Source organism: Aplidium turbinatum, chromosome 7 (genome assembly GCF_918807975.1).
Source record: "Aplidium turbinatum chromosome 7, kaAplTurb1.1, whole genome shotgun sequence".
In the NCBI taxonomy this organism is placed as follows: Eukaryota; Metazoa; Chordata; class Ascidiacea; order Aplousobranchia; family Polyclinidae; genus Aplidium; species Aplidium turbinatum.
The window spans coordinates 11,607,847-11,622,126 of record NC_137478.1 but is presented as its reverse complement, the minus strand read 5'-3'; the positions used below and the strand labels follow the sequence as shown (position 1 = coordinate 11,622,126).

General features: G+C 39.5%; 1 protein-coding gene and 1 pseudogene across 1 annotated transcript; both read right to left on the bottom strand.

The window, feature by feature from the left end:
- Window positions 1-7,605: 7,605 nt before the first annotated feature.
- LOC145773750 (protein FAM200A-like) lies at window positions 7,606-8,885 on the bottom strand (annotated as a pseudogene).
- Window positions 8,886-10,490: 1,605 nt separating this feature from the next.
- LOC145773749 (protein FAM200A-like) lies at window positions 10,491-11,768 on the bottom strand. The gene has a single exon (XM_082584883.1). The coding sequence runs from the start codon at window positions 11,766-11,768 to the stop codon at window positions 10,491-10,493; it is 1,278 nt and encodes a 425-aa protein (XP_082441009.1).
- Window positions 11,769-14,280: the final 2,512 nt, after the last annotated feature.

Below are 14,280 nucleotides of genomic sequence, written 5' to 3'. Positions count from 1 at the left end.
CGTTTTTCGTCATTTCAAAGAAAGAAAATATTTTGATCTCGTGCCTACTAAACGAAAGTTTACAAAATGGCGTACAATCGTCATAATTTAGACTACCGCTCTCCGAATGCTAGTTGAGGCTGATGCGGTTGTTCAAAGAAGCCGTTCTTTGATCGGTATTTCCACGCGCTCGCGCTACTTTTGATTAGGAAACTTTGATAAAGAATCGGAAAGAATCGGCAATTTTTTTCCGATGCCGATTCTCCAAAAATTGCCGATACCTGCCGATTCCGATGCCGATTAATCGGCACATCCTTAATCAAAACCCTAATTTTATTCCTAACTCTAATAGGCTATTTTTTATCGGAATGGCTCGTTTCGGTGAGTCCGATTCGGTGAGTCTGATTCGATGAGTCCGATCCCTTAACGGGGGATTTTTTCAATTTTTTTTTTTAATTATTGGGTACCGTAGCCTAATTATCATTGCCGTTTTAGGGTTAGGGGTTTGGAGTTAGGGTTAGGGGTTAGAGGTTAGGAACTCACTGAATCAGACTCACCGAATCGGACTCACCGAATAGTAGCAGACCCATTTTTTATATATACCGTACTTTTTTTATGATATGCAGTACAATTTTATGGCTTTTTTTATGTTTTGGGTAGATTTTTAAGATCATGTACACAACAACAGCACGACTTGGAATGGTAAAAATACAATCGTTAAAAAGTGTTTTGGTTTAAAAATTGGCAAAACTATTTTAAGCCAACACTTTTTACAGCAGCAGTGCTTATTATACTGAATTCAGAACAACCACACCACATTCTTACAATGTAAAATACTTAAATATGAAAACTGCCAGGTATGATACCTTTGTAAAATTTTCAGTATTAGACTTTAAAATAAAAATAACATTGCTTCGATTTACAATACAAAGTGGTTGTTTATGAACATTTGGCCATATGATTGTTCATACCGGTACTCAAAACATGCCCTACATTCTACAACTTTCCAAAAATTATACTGAAACACTACTTTTCCACTTCACAATAAAACACAATTGGCCACAGCAAGAAATGCAATTAAATTAAAAAACAAAGGTACAGACATAGGCGCCGACTTTTATTTTTGCACGGGGTGGCGGATAGCACAATATGGCAACCTAAAAACTTTCAAACTGCATGTTTTTGTTTGATTTTTACTAAGCGTGTTTCGTAGATGCAATTGTTTTTTCACACCTGATTTGTAGCTCGATAATTTACAAAGCAACTTCAAAACAAAGCACAGGAGGTATGTCGTGAATTTTATTGTTACGTTGAGCTGCTCTGACACTTAACATTTGGCAAAAGTATTTTTGCGAACAGCAGCTCTGTCAATCCAACTGTTAATCAACTGGTCAAGTTGTAACCGTGAAGCTTCAGCTTGATAAACATTTAAAATTAGGACATGGTTCAATCGCTGTTGCGTCATGATAGATCGCAAGTAGGTTTTTATGTGCCTGAGTGCACTAAACGATCGCTCCGCCTCGCAGGTGGTGGAAGGCAACGATAAGTACATTTTCACAATGCAGACCACGTTTGGAAGCATTAATGAAATTGTTTCATTGCTGCAAATGGATCAAATCAAGCAGTTGCGACATAGTTGCAAATCGGACAGAATGCTCTATCTTTGCATCTATCATATTCTAGCCACGGGAATTCGCTCTCCCGCGATTTTTGATAGCTTCTCCCTTCAACAGCGATTATCCTGCTCGTGCTCGGTTCTTCCACCTCCCTGATCGTGCTAACGCCTTTTGACAGTGGCACACTTTCGTTTCGTTCAGGCATTTGGTCACTTTCATGCTGGCTGAAATCCTGACTAGATGCAACAAAAAATGACTCAATGGAGAGCTGCAATTTTGAATGCTTTTTTGGTGGCATCTTTAAGCTAAATAGAGCTGGAATGTCGGCGAAAACTTTTACTGGACAACGTTTCGTAATTTTTTCTATGATGTAACAAGCAACTCCTATGTCAGACCAATAAATTCCCGCCTCACAGTTTGTCACGCATCGACACGCAATATTACTGCATGAAGTAGATAACAAAGTAGAAATTAAAGCATGAAGTAGATGACAGTACACTCCAATTGAAATCGGAAAATAATTCAAAATGCAAAATCTTGAGTAATTGAAAAAGGTTGCTTTTATTATTGGGAATTGGCAGGGGGTGTAGCTTTTCTTGAATAGAATCATGTAAACGTGTAAATTTGCAGAATGCTAAAACTGCTAGCCTACTTTACTAAGTGCACTTTTTAAATAAAACTCAAAAAGTTTTGAAAATTGCATTTTTTTAATGAAATTTGAAAATGGATATTCATTTATTTAGGGGGTGGAGCTATCAATCATCGAGATAATTTTATTTCCAAGTATTTTATAGCTGGCATAATTTATAGCGATATTATGAGCAGTTTAAAATTTTTCAAAAAAGATTTTTGAGGGAGGCAATGGAAAGATTGTATTTTATTGTTTAATAAATCCCATTGCAAACCTAACAAATGTAACAATGACTTATGACAAGTAACAAATAAAACGATCGCAACAAGGAAAAAACTCGTAGCCACGTGTTGCGTAATCTTCACGTAGCTTGCTTGATGTTACGCGAGTATCATGCTTGTGACAAAAACAATCATTTTCTTCGCAATACTGTATTGGTTCACCTCTTGCTTTACGTTGACTTGAAGCGAAAACCAATGATCAAAAAAAGATTTAAACGTCCGTTCAAATTACATTTATTTGCAGTAAGTAATGTAAACTAAACGGGGTGGCTGCCACCCCGTTACAGCGGTTACCCCATAAGTCGGCGCCAGTGGGTACAGACTAGGGTTTTTTTTCGCTGAGACTTTTCGGTCATTTGTCCGAAATGACTTGTAAAAAATTCGGTCAATTTTAGTCATTTTTGGTCATATATAGTCAATTGACTATTTACCGTATTTTATTGATTATATTATTTTATTGGTTATTGATGCTCTTGGCTTACGCCGATTGAGCACTTTACTGGGGGCACCTTGCTATGCATTGCGCAAAGCTCACTGCTTGCAGTTTGAGCTCTTTGGCAAGGTTGGCAGTAGTACTATTTTTGGTGCTTATGTACCAGAAATAGGAAAATGTCACATGGAGGTATATACCTTCATGGCCATTCCAGTGTAAACACTGCACTGACGAGACCGGAAGGTTGAAACGGTGTGCACTGTCTGTAGTTAGACAATTGACTACATATTTTGTCAGCCATTTAGACCGAATTAACTATATATTTTTCGGACATTTTGCTAAAAAATCGGTCAATGACCGAAAAAAAACCCCAGGGGTACAGACATAGGCGCCTAACCCGTGGGGGCGTGGGGGCCCGGCCCCCACGCATATTTCTCTGTGGGGGCAACTTTTATGCTGTATTGGTACATAAAACAATAGATAAACTAGCGATCGGCAGCAGGAAAACATTTTTTAAATGCACACCACAACAGCTTCGCAATAAATAATCACCAGAACGAGCAGCGATGCTACAATCCCATACCAGACAACAAAATCTGTCATTTTACATTGATTTAACGTCTGCAGACGCACCCAAAAACAACACAATTTGCTACGTAGACACGGAGCGTGCGTTTAGCTTTATGCACTTGCAAACAGACTCGATGTCGCTTTCGAAAGTCGAAACCTCTGCAGTGAATCGCTCGCTGTGAAAATGAACTCGAAGTGTCGACCCGAGGTAACCACTAACATTAACCAACGCAACAAGGGCTGGTACAAACCGCATTGCGCACACACGACCGTTGCCATAGAAACCCGATCAAAGGCGGGAATATGTGCATCTTTTGTTTCATCTACAACACGAAAACCGGCGTTTGACAGCGAATTGAAAGCAGGTCAGTCATAAGTTGCGACATTGTAGTGAAAAGAGAGAAATGTCAAGCGGAAAACTTAATCAAACGTCTCTCCGTAACTATTTTCAAGGGCTGTTTACGGATGTCAGCCACTTCTAAATTTATTCAAGGTGACGTGCTGTTGAATTGATGTAAACATGAATGATTTTACTTTCAACAGGTATATTTTCAAGCGTATGATCAAGTTAGTATTTGCATTCCATTTTCAAAACATTGTCATTCCATTAATACAGTATACCTTTTAGTAAACCTTTCAGGCCTCGAAACAACTTTTTTTTCCGGCAGCCAAACGTGTCCGACTGAAGCAAGCTGTTCGGCGGCCAATCACAAGCACATGGCGGCCATCGGAACTTCGACACGCATCAACATACAGTCTTCGAAATTAGCACATTTTTAATTTGGCAGAAGCGAAAAATATACTAGAGTAGTCTATCACGACCGCACTGTTTGATTTGTTGTGATGTAATAATGCCAAAACTAGCGATAAAGCGAGCAACAAGATACGCACGTCGCACGCTGTTACAGTCATTCACGATAACTCACGGGCGGAAAAGTAAGTTAATTTCGGGATGATTCAACGTTTGAGTCAGCACAAATCGATTTAATTTTCCCGGCGGGTTATATTGCATAACAACAATGCCCAATAAGAAAGTTACGTTTGTTTTGCATTAATTCGACATCTAGCAACGTTGAATTATCATAAAATAACGTCAATTGCTCAACCAGGTACCAGTAACAAATTAATAGCTCCCTGCGAGAAGATTGCCTAGATTTACGTATACACTAACATAATTTCGGCACAATTGGGATACTGCGAACAACACAAAGTCTGTTTGATAAAGAACTAGCTGTCAGAATCGGAATCATCAGATGCTGTATCGGAGCACGAGGTTGTCGCGTCATCACGTCTTTGCCGTTCGCAATGAAGCGTCCACGTTTTGCGGCTTTCGTGCTTTGATACCAATCCACACGCCTCTTCCTTTTTCATAGAGATCCATCAGGGTGTTGACTAAGGAACAAATCTATGGCTGTGCCATAACGACTCGGAGGAATGTCTAATCCTAACCTTACAAGCGCTCGTGTAACCTTGGCATTTTTATTGCCGACGCTAATTTCGAAGACTGAATAGTCGCATCAATAAAGTGTATTGTGATGTCACTTGCATCCTGCGGATGTCAGACATCAGCTGCTTGGTCAATCAATAATGTTAACAACTCAAGCATAGACAGTGTGTATTGTGATTTATCGGGTACTTTGACTGCTTTCTAATCCTTTGTGATTATAAGTGGCAAGGTACTTTATTCACAAGGCTGCTTGCGTAAAATCGTCTCGGAACGTCATGGCGGACAAATGCGGCCGACGGAAGGGTGAGACCCGGTGGACAAAATGTCGATTTTTGTAGGTTAATCGCGGCCATGGCCACGATGGCCGCCTTCAGTTTCGAGGCTTGCCTTTTCGTCTCGTGTTTCATGCTAATAAATCTAGTTCGTTGCTGAACTTTATGTTGTGCTTAGCTTAAAGAGTCGCAGTCCATCAACCTCTAGCAGACGCATGGCATGTGTTTGCTTAACCGAAGTGATCGAGTTTTGTTTATAATAAATTAACGATAGGTCGAACGTAGCGATAACTCCGAGTGTGGCAATAAAAGCAATCTTAGTGTGACGGCATAATTACGTCATCGATCTGCGTGACATTTTGCTGAATTTACGTTGCTGCTGATGAAACACGCTTTCGCCCCCACGGTCAAAAAAATAGTTAGGCGCCTATGGGTACAGATAGTGTAACACAAACACTTACAATGTTCCAAAAACTTTTGAAAAGCCACTATTTCACTTCACAAATATGCAAAGTAAGGTGAGCAGTAATAACCCTTACGTTTCACCCCAACTACACTTTTTTCAATTTCAGGGCAGCCAGTTCTTCATTGCACTGACGCTTTCTCTCAAGGCCAATACTAATTTTCACATGCACAGACAATAGTTCGTTTTTATGAAGTGTTTCACTAGAAAGAGCATCTTGCAGCTTAGCATTCCCTTGCTCAATAATTTCCTCTGCAATCTTCAACCCAATCTCGCATCTCTCAATATCATCATTCAGCAATGCCTTACGTGACAGCTTTTCTGTTTCAAGTCTTGCCCCTCCGCTCCCCCCCCCATAGTCGGCGCCTATGACCCTAACCCTCGCTGATCGCAGTTTCCGCAAACGTTTTTCCGCAGTTTCCGCAAAGTTTTTCCGCAGTTTCCGCTAACCTTTACCCGGGTGCAAACCTAGTTCGTACCTTGAACCATTCGGATGCGACCTAGTTCGTACCATGAACAGTTCGTACCGTCAGTTCGTACCTTGAAAAGATCAAGAAAAAAAATTTAAAAAAGCCGAAGTCGCTGATCGCAGTTTCCGCAATTTTAAAAATTTCCCCCTGAAAAGATCGAGAGAAAAAATAGCTCAAAACCGAAGTCCGCTGATCGCAGTTTCCGCAAACAGTTTTCCGCAGTTTTTGCTAACTCTAACCATAGAGTACGGTAATCTATGCTCTAACCCTTACCCTCGCTGATCGCAGTTTCCGCAAAATTTTTCCGCAGTTTCCGTTAACCCTTACCCTAATTCTAACCATAGAGTAATCTATGCTCTAACCCTAACTCTCGCTGATCGCAGTTTCTGCAAACATTTTTCCGCAGTTTCCGCAAACATTTTTCCGCAGTTTCCTCTAACCTTTACCCTAACTATAGAGTAATCTATGCTCTAACCTTCGCTGATCGCAGTTTCCACAAACATTTTTCCGCAGTTTCCGCAAACATTTTTCTGCAGTTTCCGCTAACCGCAGTTTCCGCTTATCCTAACTCTAACCATAGAGTAATCTATGCTCTAACCCTAACCCTCGCTGATCGCAGTTTCCGCAAACATTTTTTCGCAGTTTTGCAGTTTCCGCTAACCGCAGTTTCTGCTAACCCTAACCCTCGAGTTTGTTTTAAATTGTTTGGGGAAACTCCGATCAGCGACTTCGGCTTTGTTTAATTTGTTTTCTTGATCTTTTCAGGGTACAAACTGACTGTACGAATGGTTCAAGGTACGAACTAGGTTGCACCCGAACCATTCGTACCCTGAAAAGATCAAGAGAAAAAATTAAAAAAAGCTGAAGTCGCTGATCGCAGTTTAATAGCACAAAGCCGAAGTCGCTGATCGGAGTTTCCCCAAACAATTTGAAACAAACTCGAGGGTTAGCGGAAACTGCGGTTAGCGGAAACTGCGGAAACATGTTTGCGGAAACTGCGATCAGCGAGGGTTAGGGTTAGAGCAGTGGTTCCCAAACTTTTTTACTCCGTGGCCTAAATTTTGATTCAAAAAAAGTTCGTGGCCCACCCAAAATATTTTATACACTTGTATATGGGCGAGCACTATAGGCTCTAGCAATTTTCTAAGTGGCGACGCTGTGCCTGATTTGACTGGCCCGAAGATCGAAGCCCAGACCTCCAGCACAGATAGCGATGTTTCTTACCACTACGCTAATCGGCCAAGTTCTACTACCTAATTACTGTACTATATGACATGTAACACAAAAACAAACAAAATGGCTTTTTGCAATTTATTTTTTAATGGGAAGGGTGCTCTTGCGCTTTAGCAACAAGCTTAGAAATTCTTGGCTCAGTTGTCGAAAGAGCACAGCGAATGTCATGTTCAACTTCAAGGCGGTTGCGTTGCTTGGACTTCATACATACTAGCGCTGAAAAGGCAGATTCACATAACCATGTAGAAGTGAAAGGCAATAACTGTTTAAGGTAAGTACAGTTTTGCTTATTTCTGGATATGATGATGCCATGCTTAGCCAGAATTCCGTGAGTGGCAAAGTTTCGAATAGATCTCGGCAACTGGAGTTGTTTTTCAATTCAATCAATTGGTCTTGCAATTCATCTTCCACATTTTCAGGGGAAAGTCGAAACGGATTTCTTGCAAGTGATAGGTCATCAGCACTAACTTCAGGAAAATATGACTTGAATTCGCTTTCCAGCTCTTTCAGATGTTGAACAATATTGGTCTTTAGTTCATCGTTTAACTCGTAAATATCAGACAGGTTGTTAAACATGGCAAAATTGTCGTTTTGAGCTTTTCGTCTCCAGTTTGCCAATTTTTCAACAAACGCATTGATCAAGTCCATGTTCTGAATAATGTTTTTTTCTTTTCCTTGCATTTTCAGGTTAAGGGTGTTTAAAGAATGAAAAATATCTACCAAGTATGCCAAACAAGCAATAAATTTTGCATTGGTAAAGTGAAATGCTAACTCAGGTTTTACATCAGTTAAATAGATTTCCAACTCATCGCGGAGCTCAAACACTCTGCATAAAACGTTCCCTTTAGAGAGCCACCGAACTTTTGTGTAAAACAAAAGGTTTTTATGATCAGATTCCATGTCTTCACAAAGTTTTCTGAATAGACAAGTGTGCAAAGCGCTGCTCTTCACAAAATTTACTATTTTAATAGTAACGTTAAGCACATCTTGGAGACCACTTGGTAAAGTTTTAGAAGCCAGAGCTTCCCGGTGAATGAAGCAATGAGAAAACATAACGCCAGTAGCCTTTCTTTGCACAAGTGCCTCAAATCTACTTTTGGAACCAAGCATCGTAGGTGCACCGTCAGTGCACACGCCACACAGATTGTCCCAGGATATTCCGTTTTCATTAAAAAAATGGTTGACTTTTTCCATTACATCTGATGCTTTTGTGCTGGTGTTCAAAGCACAGCAGAAGAGTAATTCTTCCTTTACAGAGGTGTCAACTGCATAGCGAACGAAAACCTCAAGTTGAGAAACTGAAGATACATCGACAGACTCATCCAGCTGGATGGCGAATAGACCAAAAGCAGATTTATTTATTTCAGTTATTACTTGTTCCTTAAAATGTCTTCTGACATTGCTGCAATTCGTCTCTTTACTGTGTTATTGGATAAAGGAATAGCTTTGAGACTTTTCTTATGTTTATCACCCAGGACAATTCTCGTCATGGCCAGTGCAGACGGTTTAACAACAGTTTCAGCGATATTATGAGCTTTTTTCTGCTTAGCTAAATTTGGCTATAACAACAAAAGATGCTTCTGTAAGTTTCTGATCAGTTTGTTGAAAGTTTCCAGTTTTGTCAAGTCGTTGACGTTTACAGCTAAATTCTAGTCGTTTAAAATACTCAATGCTTTTATTCTTCAACTCAGGATGATTTTTTTCCAGGTGATTTCTCAATTTACTCAGTCTCAATGACTCATTGCTTAAGACGCGGTAGCATGCTACGCACTGTCCCTTTTCGACTCCATGATCATTTAACGAAGTAAATCCAAATTTAACGTAACTATCATCATACTTTCTTTTGTTTGCCATTGAATAATTTAGTATTTAGTAATTTAGTTTAGCATGTCTCGATTTGCAAATTTTTATTCAATCTCTTCTTCGCTCTGCACCTCACAACTATCAGTCCACGACATAAAAAACGCTTGTTTTTAAGTACGATTTCTGGCACATGCAAGCTTAAAAACTCATTGTTACGTAACAATTCCTCCCCGTGGCAGACAGTTTTAAGAATGGCAGTTAAAATTTTTCGGTAAAAAATCTAGAAATTGTTAACAATACAGGAACAGTATAAGTTCAATTACAAATAACTCTGTGGCTCACTGAAACCGTCTTCGTGGCCCACTAGTGGGCCATGGCCCACAGTTTTGGGAACCACTTAGAGCATAGATTACTCTATGGTTAAAGTTAGGGTAAGCGGAAAAATGTTTGCGGAAACTGCGATCAGCGAGGGTTAGAGCTTCCCTAGTTAGAGCATAGATTACTCTATGGTTTGGGTAAAGGTTAGCAAAAACTGCGGAAAAATGTGTGCTGAACCTGCGGAAAAATGTTTGCGGAAACTGCGATCAGCGAGGGTTAGGGTTCGAGCATAGATTACTCTATGGTTAGAGTTAGGGTTAGCGGAAACTGCGGAAACTACGATCAGCGGACTTTGGCTTTGAGCTATTTTTTCTCTCAATCTTTTCTGGGGGAAAATTTAAAAATGATTGCGGAAACTGCGATCAGCGACTTCGGCTTTTTTTAATTTTTTCTCTCGATCTTTTCAAGGTACAAACTGACAGTCCGAACTGTTCATGGTACGAACTAGGTTGCATCCCCTTTACCCTAACCATAGAGTAATTTATGCTCTAACCTAGTGGTTCCCAAACTTTTTTACTCCGTGGCCTAAATTTTGATTCAAAAAAAGTTTGTGGCCCACCCAAAATATTTTATACACTTGTATATGGGCGAGCACTATAGGCTCTAGCAATTTTCTAAGTGGCGACGCTGTGCCTGATTTGACTGGCCCGAAGATCGAAGCCCAGACCTCCAGCACAGATAGCGATGTTTCTTACCACTACGCTAATCGGCCAAGTTCTACTACCTAATTACTGTACTATATGACATGTAACACAAAAACAAACAAAATGGCTTTTTGCAATTTATTTTTTAATGGGAAGGGTGCTCTTGCGCTTTAGCAACAAGCTTAGAAATTCTTGGCTCAGTTGTCGAAAGAGCACAGCGAATGTCATGTTCAACTTCAAGGCGGTTGCGTTGCTTGGACTTCATACATACTAGCGCTGAAAAGGCAGATTCACATAACCATGTAGAAGTGAAAGGCAATAACTGTTTAAGGTAAGTACAGTTTTGCTTATTTCTGGATATGATGATGCCATGCTTAGCCAGAATTCCGTGAGTGGCAAAGTTTCGAATAGATCTCGGCAACTGGAGTTGTTTTTCAATTCAATCAATTGGTCTTGCAATTCATCTTCCACATTTTCAGGGGAAAGTCGAAACGGATTTCTTGCAAGTGATAGGTCATCAGCACTAACTTCAGGAAAATATGACTTGAATTCGCTTTCCAGCTCTTTCAGATGTTGAACAATATTGGTCTTTAGTTCATCGTTTAACTCGTAAATATCAGACAGGTTGTTAAACATGGCAAAATTGTCGTTTTGAGCTTTTCGTCTCCAGTTTGCCAATTTTTCAACAAACGCATTGATCAAGTCCATGTTCTGAATAATGTTTTTTTCTTTTCCTTGCATTTTCAGGTTAAGGGTGTTTAAAGAATGAAAAATATCTACCAAGTATGCCAAACAAGCAATAAATTTTGCATTGGTAAAGTGAAATGCTAACTCAGGTTTTACATCAGTTAAATAGATTTCCAACTCATCGCGGAGCTCAAACACTCTGCATAAAACGTTCCCTTTAGAGAGCCACCGAACTTTTGTGTAAAACAAAAGGTTTTTATGATCAGATTCCATGTCTTCACAAAGTTTTCTGAATAGACAAGTGTGCAAAGCGCTGCTCTTCACAAAATTTACTATTTTAATAGTAACGTTAAGCACATCTTGGAGACCACTTGGTAAAGTTTTAGAAGCCAGAGCTTCCCGGTGAATGAAGCAATGAGAAAACATAACGCCAGTAGCCTTTCTTTGCACAAGTGCCTCAAATCTACTTTTGGAACCAAGCATCGTAGGTGCACCGTCAGTGCACACGCCACACAGATTGTCCCAGGATATTCCGTTTTCATTAAAAAAATGGTTGACTTTTTCCATTACATCTGATGCTTTTGTGCTGGTGTTCAAAGCACAGCAGAAGAGTAATTCTTCCTTTACAGAGGTGTCAACTGCATAGCGAACGAAAACCTCAAGTTGAGAAACTGAAGATACATCGACAGACTCATCCAGCTGGATGGCGAATAGACCAAAAGCAGATTTATTTATTTCAGTTATTACTTGTTCCTTAATGTCTTCTGACATTGCTGCAATTCGTCTCTTTACTGTGTTATTGGATAAAGGAATAGCTTTGAGACTTTTCTTATGTTTATCACCCAGGACAATTCTGGTCATGGCCAGTGCAGACAGTTTAACAACAGTTTCAGCGATATTATGAGCTTTTTTCTGCTTAGCTATAATTTGGCTATAACAACAAAAGATGCTTCTGTAAGTTTCTGATCAGTTTGTTGAAAGTTTCCAGTTTTGTCAAGTCGTTGACGTTTACAGCTAGATTCTAGTCGTTTAAAATACTCAATGCTTTTATTCTTCAACTCAGGATGATTTTTTTCCAGGTGATTTCTCAATTTACTCAGTCTCAATGACTCATTGCTTAAGACGCGGTAGCATGCTACGCACTGTCCCTTTTCGACTCCATGATCATTTAACGAAGTAAATCCAAATTTAACGTAACTATCATCATACTTTCTTTTGTTTGCCATTGAATAATTTAGTATTTAGTAATTTAGTTTAGCATGTCTCGATTTGCAAATTTTTATTCAATCTCTTCTTCGCTCTGCACCTCACAACTATCAGTCCACGACATAAAGAACGCTTGTTTTTAAGTACGATTTCTGGCACATGCAAGCTTAAAAACTCATTGTTACGTAACAATTCCTCCCCGTGGCAGACAGTTTTAAGAATGGCAGATAAAATTTTTCGGTAAAAAATCTAGAAATTGTTAACAATACAGGAACAGTATAAGTTCAATTACAAATAACTCTGTGGCTCACTGAAACCGTCTTCGTGACCCACTAGTGGGCCATGGCCCACAGTTTGGGAACCACTGCTCTAACCCTAACCCTCGCTGATTGCAGTTTCTGCAAACGTTTTTTCGCAGTTTCCGCTAACCTTTACCCTAACCATAAGTAATCTGTGCTCTAACCCTCGCTGATCGCAGCTTCCGCAAACATTTTTCCACAGTTTCCGCTAACTGCAGTTTCCGCTTAACCTAACTCTAACCATAGAGTAATCTATGCTCTAACCCTAACCCTCGCTGATTGCAGTTTTCGCAAACATTTTTTTGCAGTTTCCGCTAACCCTCGAGTTTGTTTCAAATTGTTTGGAGAAACTCCGATCAGCGACTTCGGCTTTTTTTAATTTTTTTTCTCGATCTGTTCAGGGTACGAACTGACTGTACAAATGGTTAACTAGGTTGCACCCAGTGCTAGAAGAGTCACAATGACTGTAGTCAGCTGGTTCATGGAGAAAATTGTCCTACATTCACGTCTCTACCGGTTAAAACAGTATATCTGCTGCAGCGACCTACATAATTAGGTGCTCTTCCACAAGACGCCCTGTTGGTCAATCGAAAAAAATGATGACGTCACAGACATTGGAATGGACTATTATGAATGAAGAAGTGCGGGGTGGAAATGCAATGAAACACACCAGAAGGAAATTGTCTCCCATTTATTGATTTGTTGCTCAATTTAAAGAAATTTGCAATCGTTGAAAAGCACAAGCATAGATCTAACCAACTAAGTTAATACCAAGTCCCAAAATACTACTAGCTTCATCTGGTGGCCACCTAAACTTGACCAAATTCAAACCATTATTAAAAGTTTATTTGCAATGATAAAAACATTAAACGACAACCAATTAAAAGAACATGTTACTGTTTATTGAAGTGCTAACTTTCATTTTTATATCCTATTCAATATGCGCGCAATCGTTGTTCGAAGACAGCCCCCCAACGAAGCTTTTGCCCAATGCATTTCAATGGCGAATCGATCGTCTTCCAGTTCACGCCCTGCATGTTCACAATAATTAATTGTCTCCCATTTATTCATTTCGTGCTCAATTTCAACAGATTTGCTATCGTTGAAAAGCACAAGCATAGATCTAACCAACTAAGTTAAAACCAAGTCCCAAAATACTACTAGCTCCATCTGGTGGCTACCTAAACTTGGCCAAATTCAAACCATTATCAAAAGTTTATTTGCAATGATAAAAAAATTAAACGACAATCAATTAAAAGAACATGTTACTGTTTATTGAAGTGCTAACTTTCATTTTTATATCTTATTCAATATGCGCGCAATCGTTGTTCGAAGACAGCCCCCCAACGAAGCTTTTGCCCAATGCATTTCAATGGCGAATCGATCGTCTTCCAGTTCACGCCCTGCATGTTCACGATAATTAATTGTCTCCCATTTATTCATTTCTTGCTCAATTTTAACAGATTTGCTATCGTTGAAAAGCACAAGCATAGATCTAACCAACTAAATTAATACCAAGTCCCAAAATACTACTAGCTCCATCTGGTGGCCACTTAAACTTGACCAAATTCAAACCATTATCAAAAGTTTATTTGCAATGACAAAAAAATTAAACGACAATCAATTAAAAGAACATGTTACTGTTTATTGAAGTGCTAACTTTCATTTTTATATCTTATTCAATATGCGCGCAATCGTTGTTCGAAGACAGCCCCCCAACGAAGCTTTTGCCCAATGCATTTCAATGGCGAATCGATCGTCTTCCAGTTCACGCCCTGCGTGATCACGATTTTTCTTCTTGCGTTTGAGATCATGATAATTGATTGTCTCCCATTTATTCATTTCGTGCTCAATTTCAACAGATTTGC

Excerpts from the sequence above, each read along its gene's own strand:
- LOC145773749 (XM_082584883.1), bottom strand. The coding sequence starts at position 11,768 with ATGACCAGAATTGTCCTGGGTGATAAACATAAGAAAAGTCTCAAAGCT.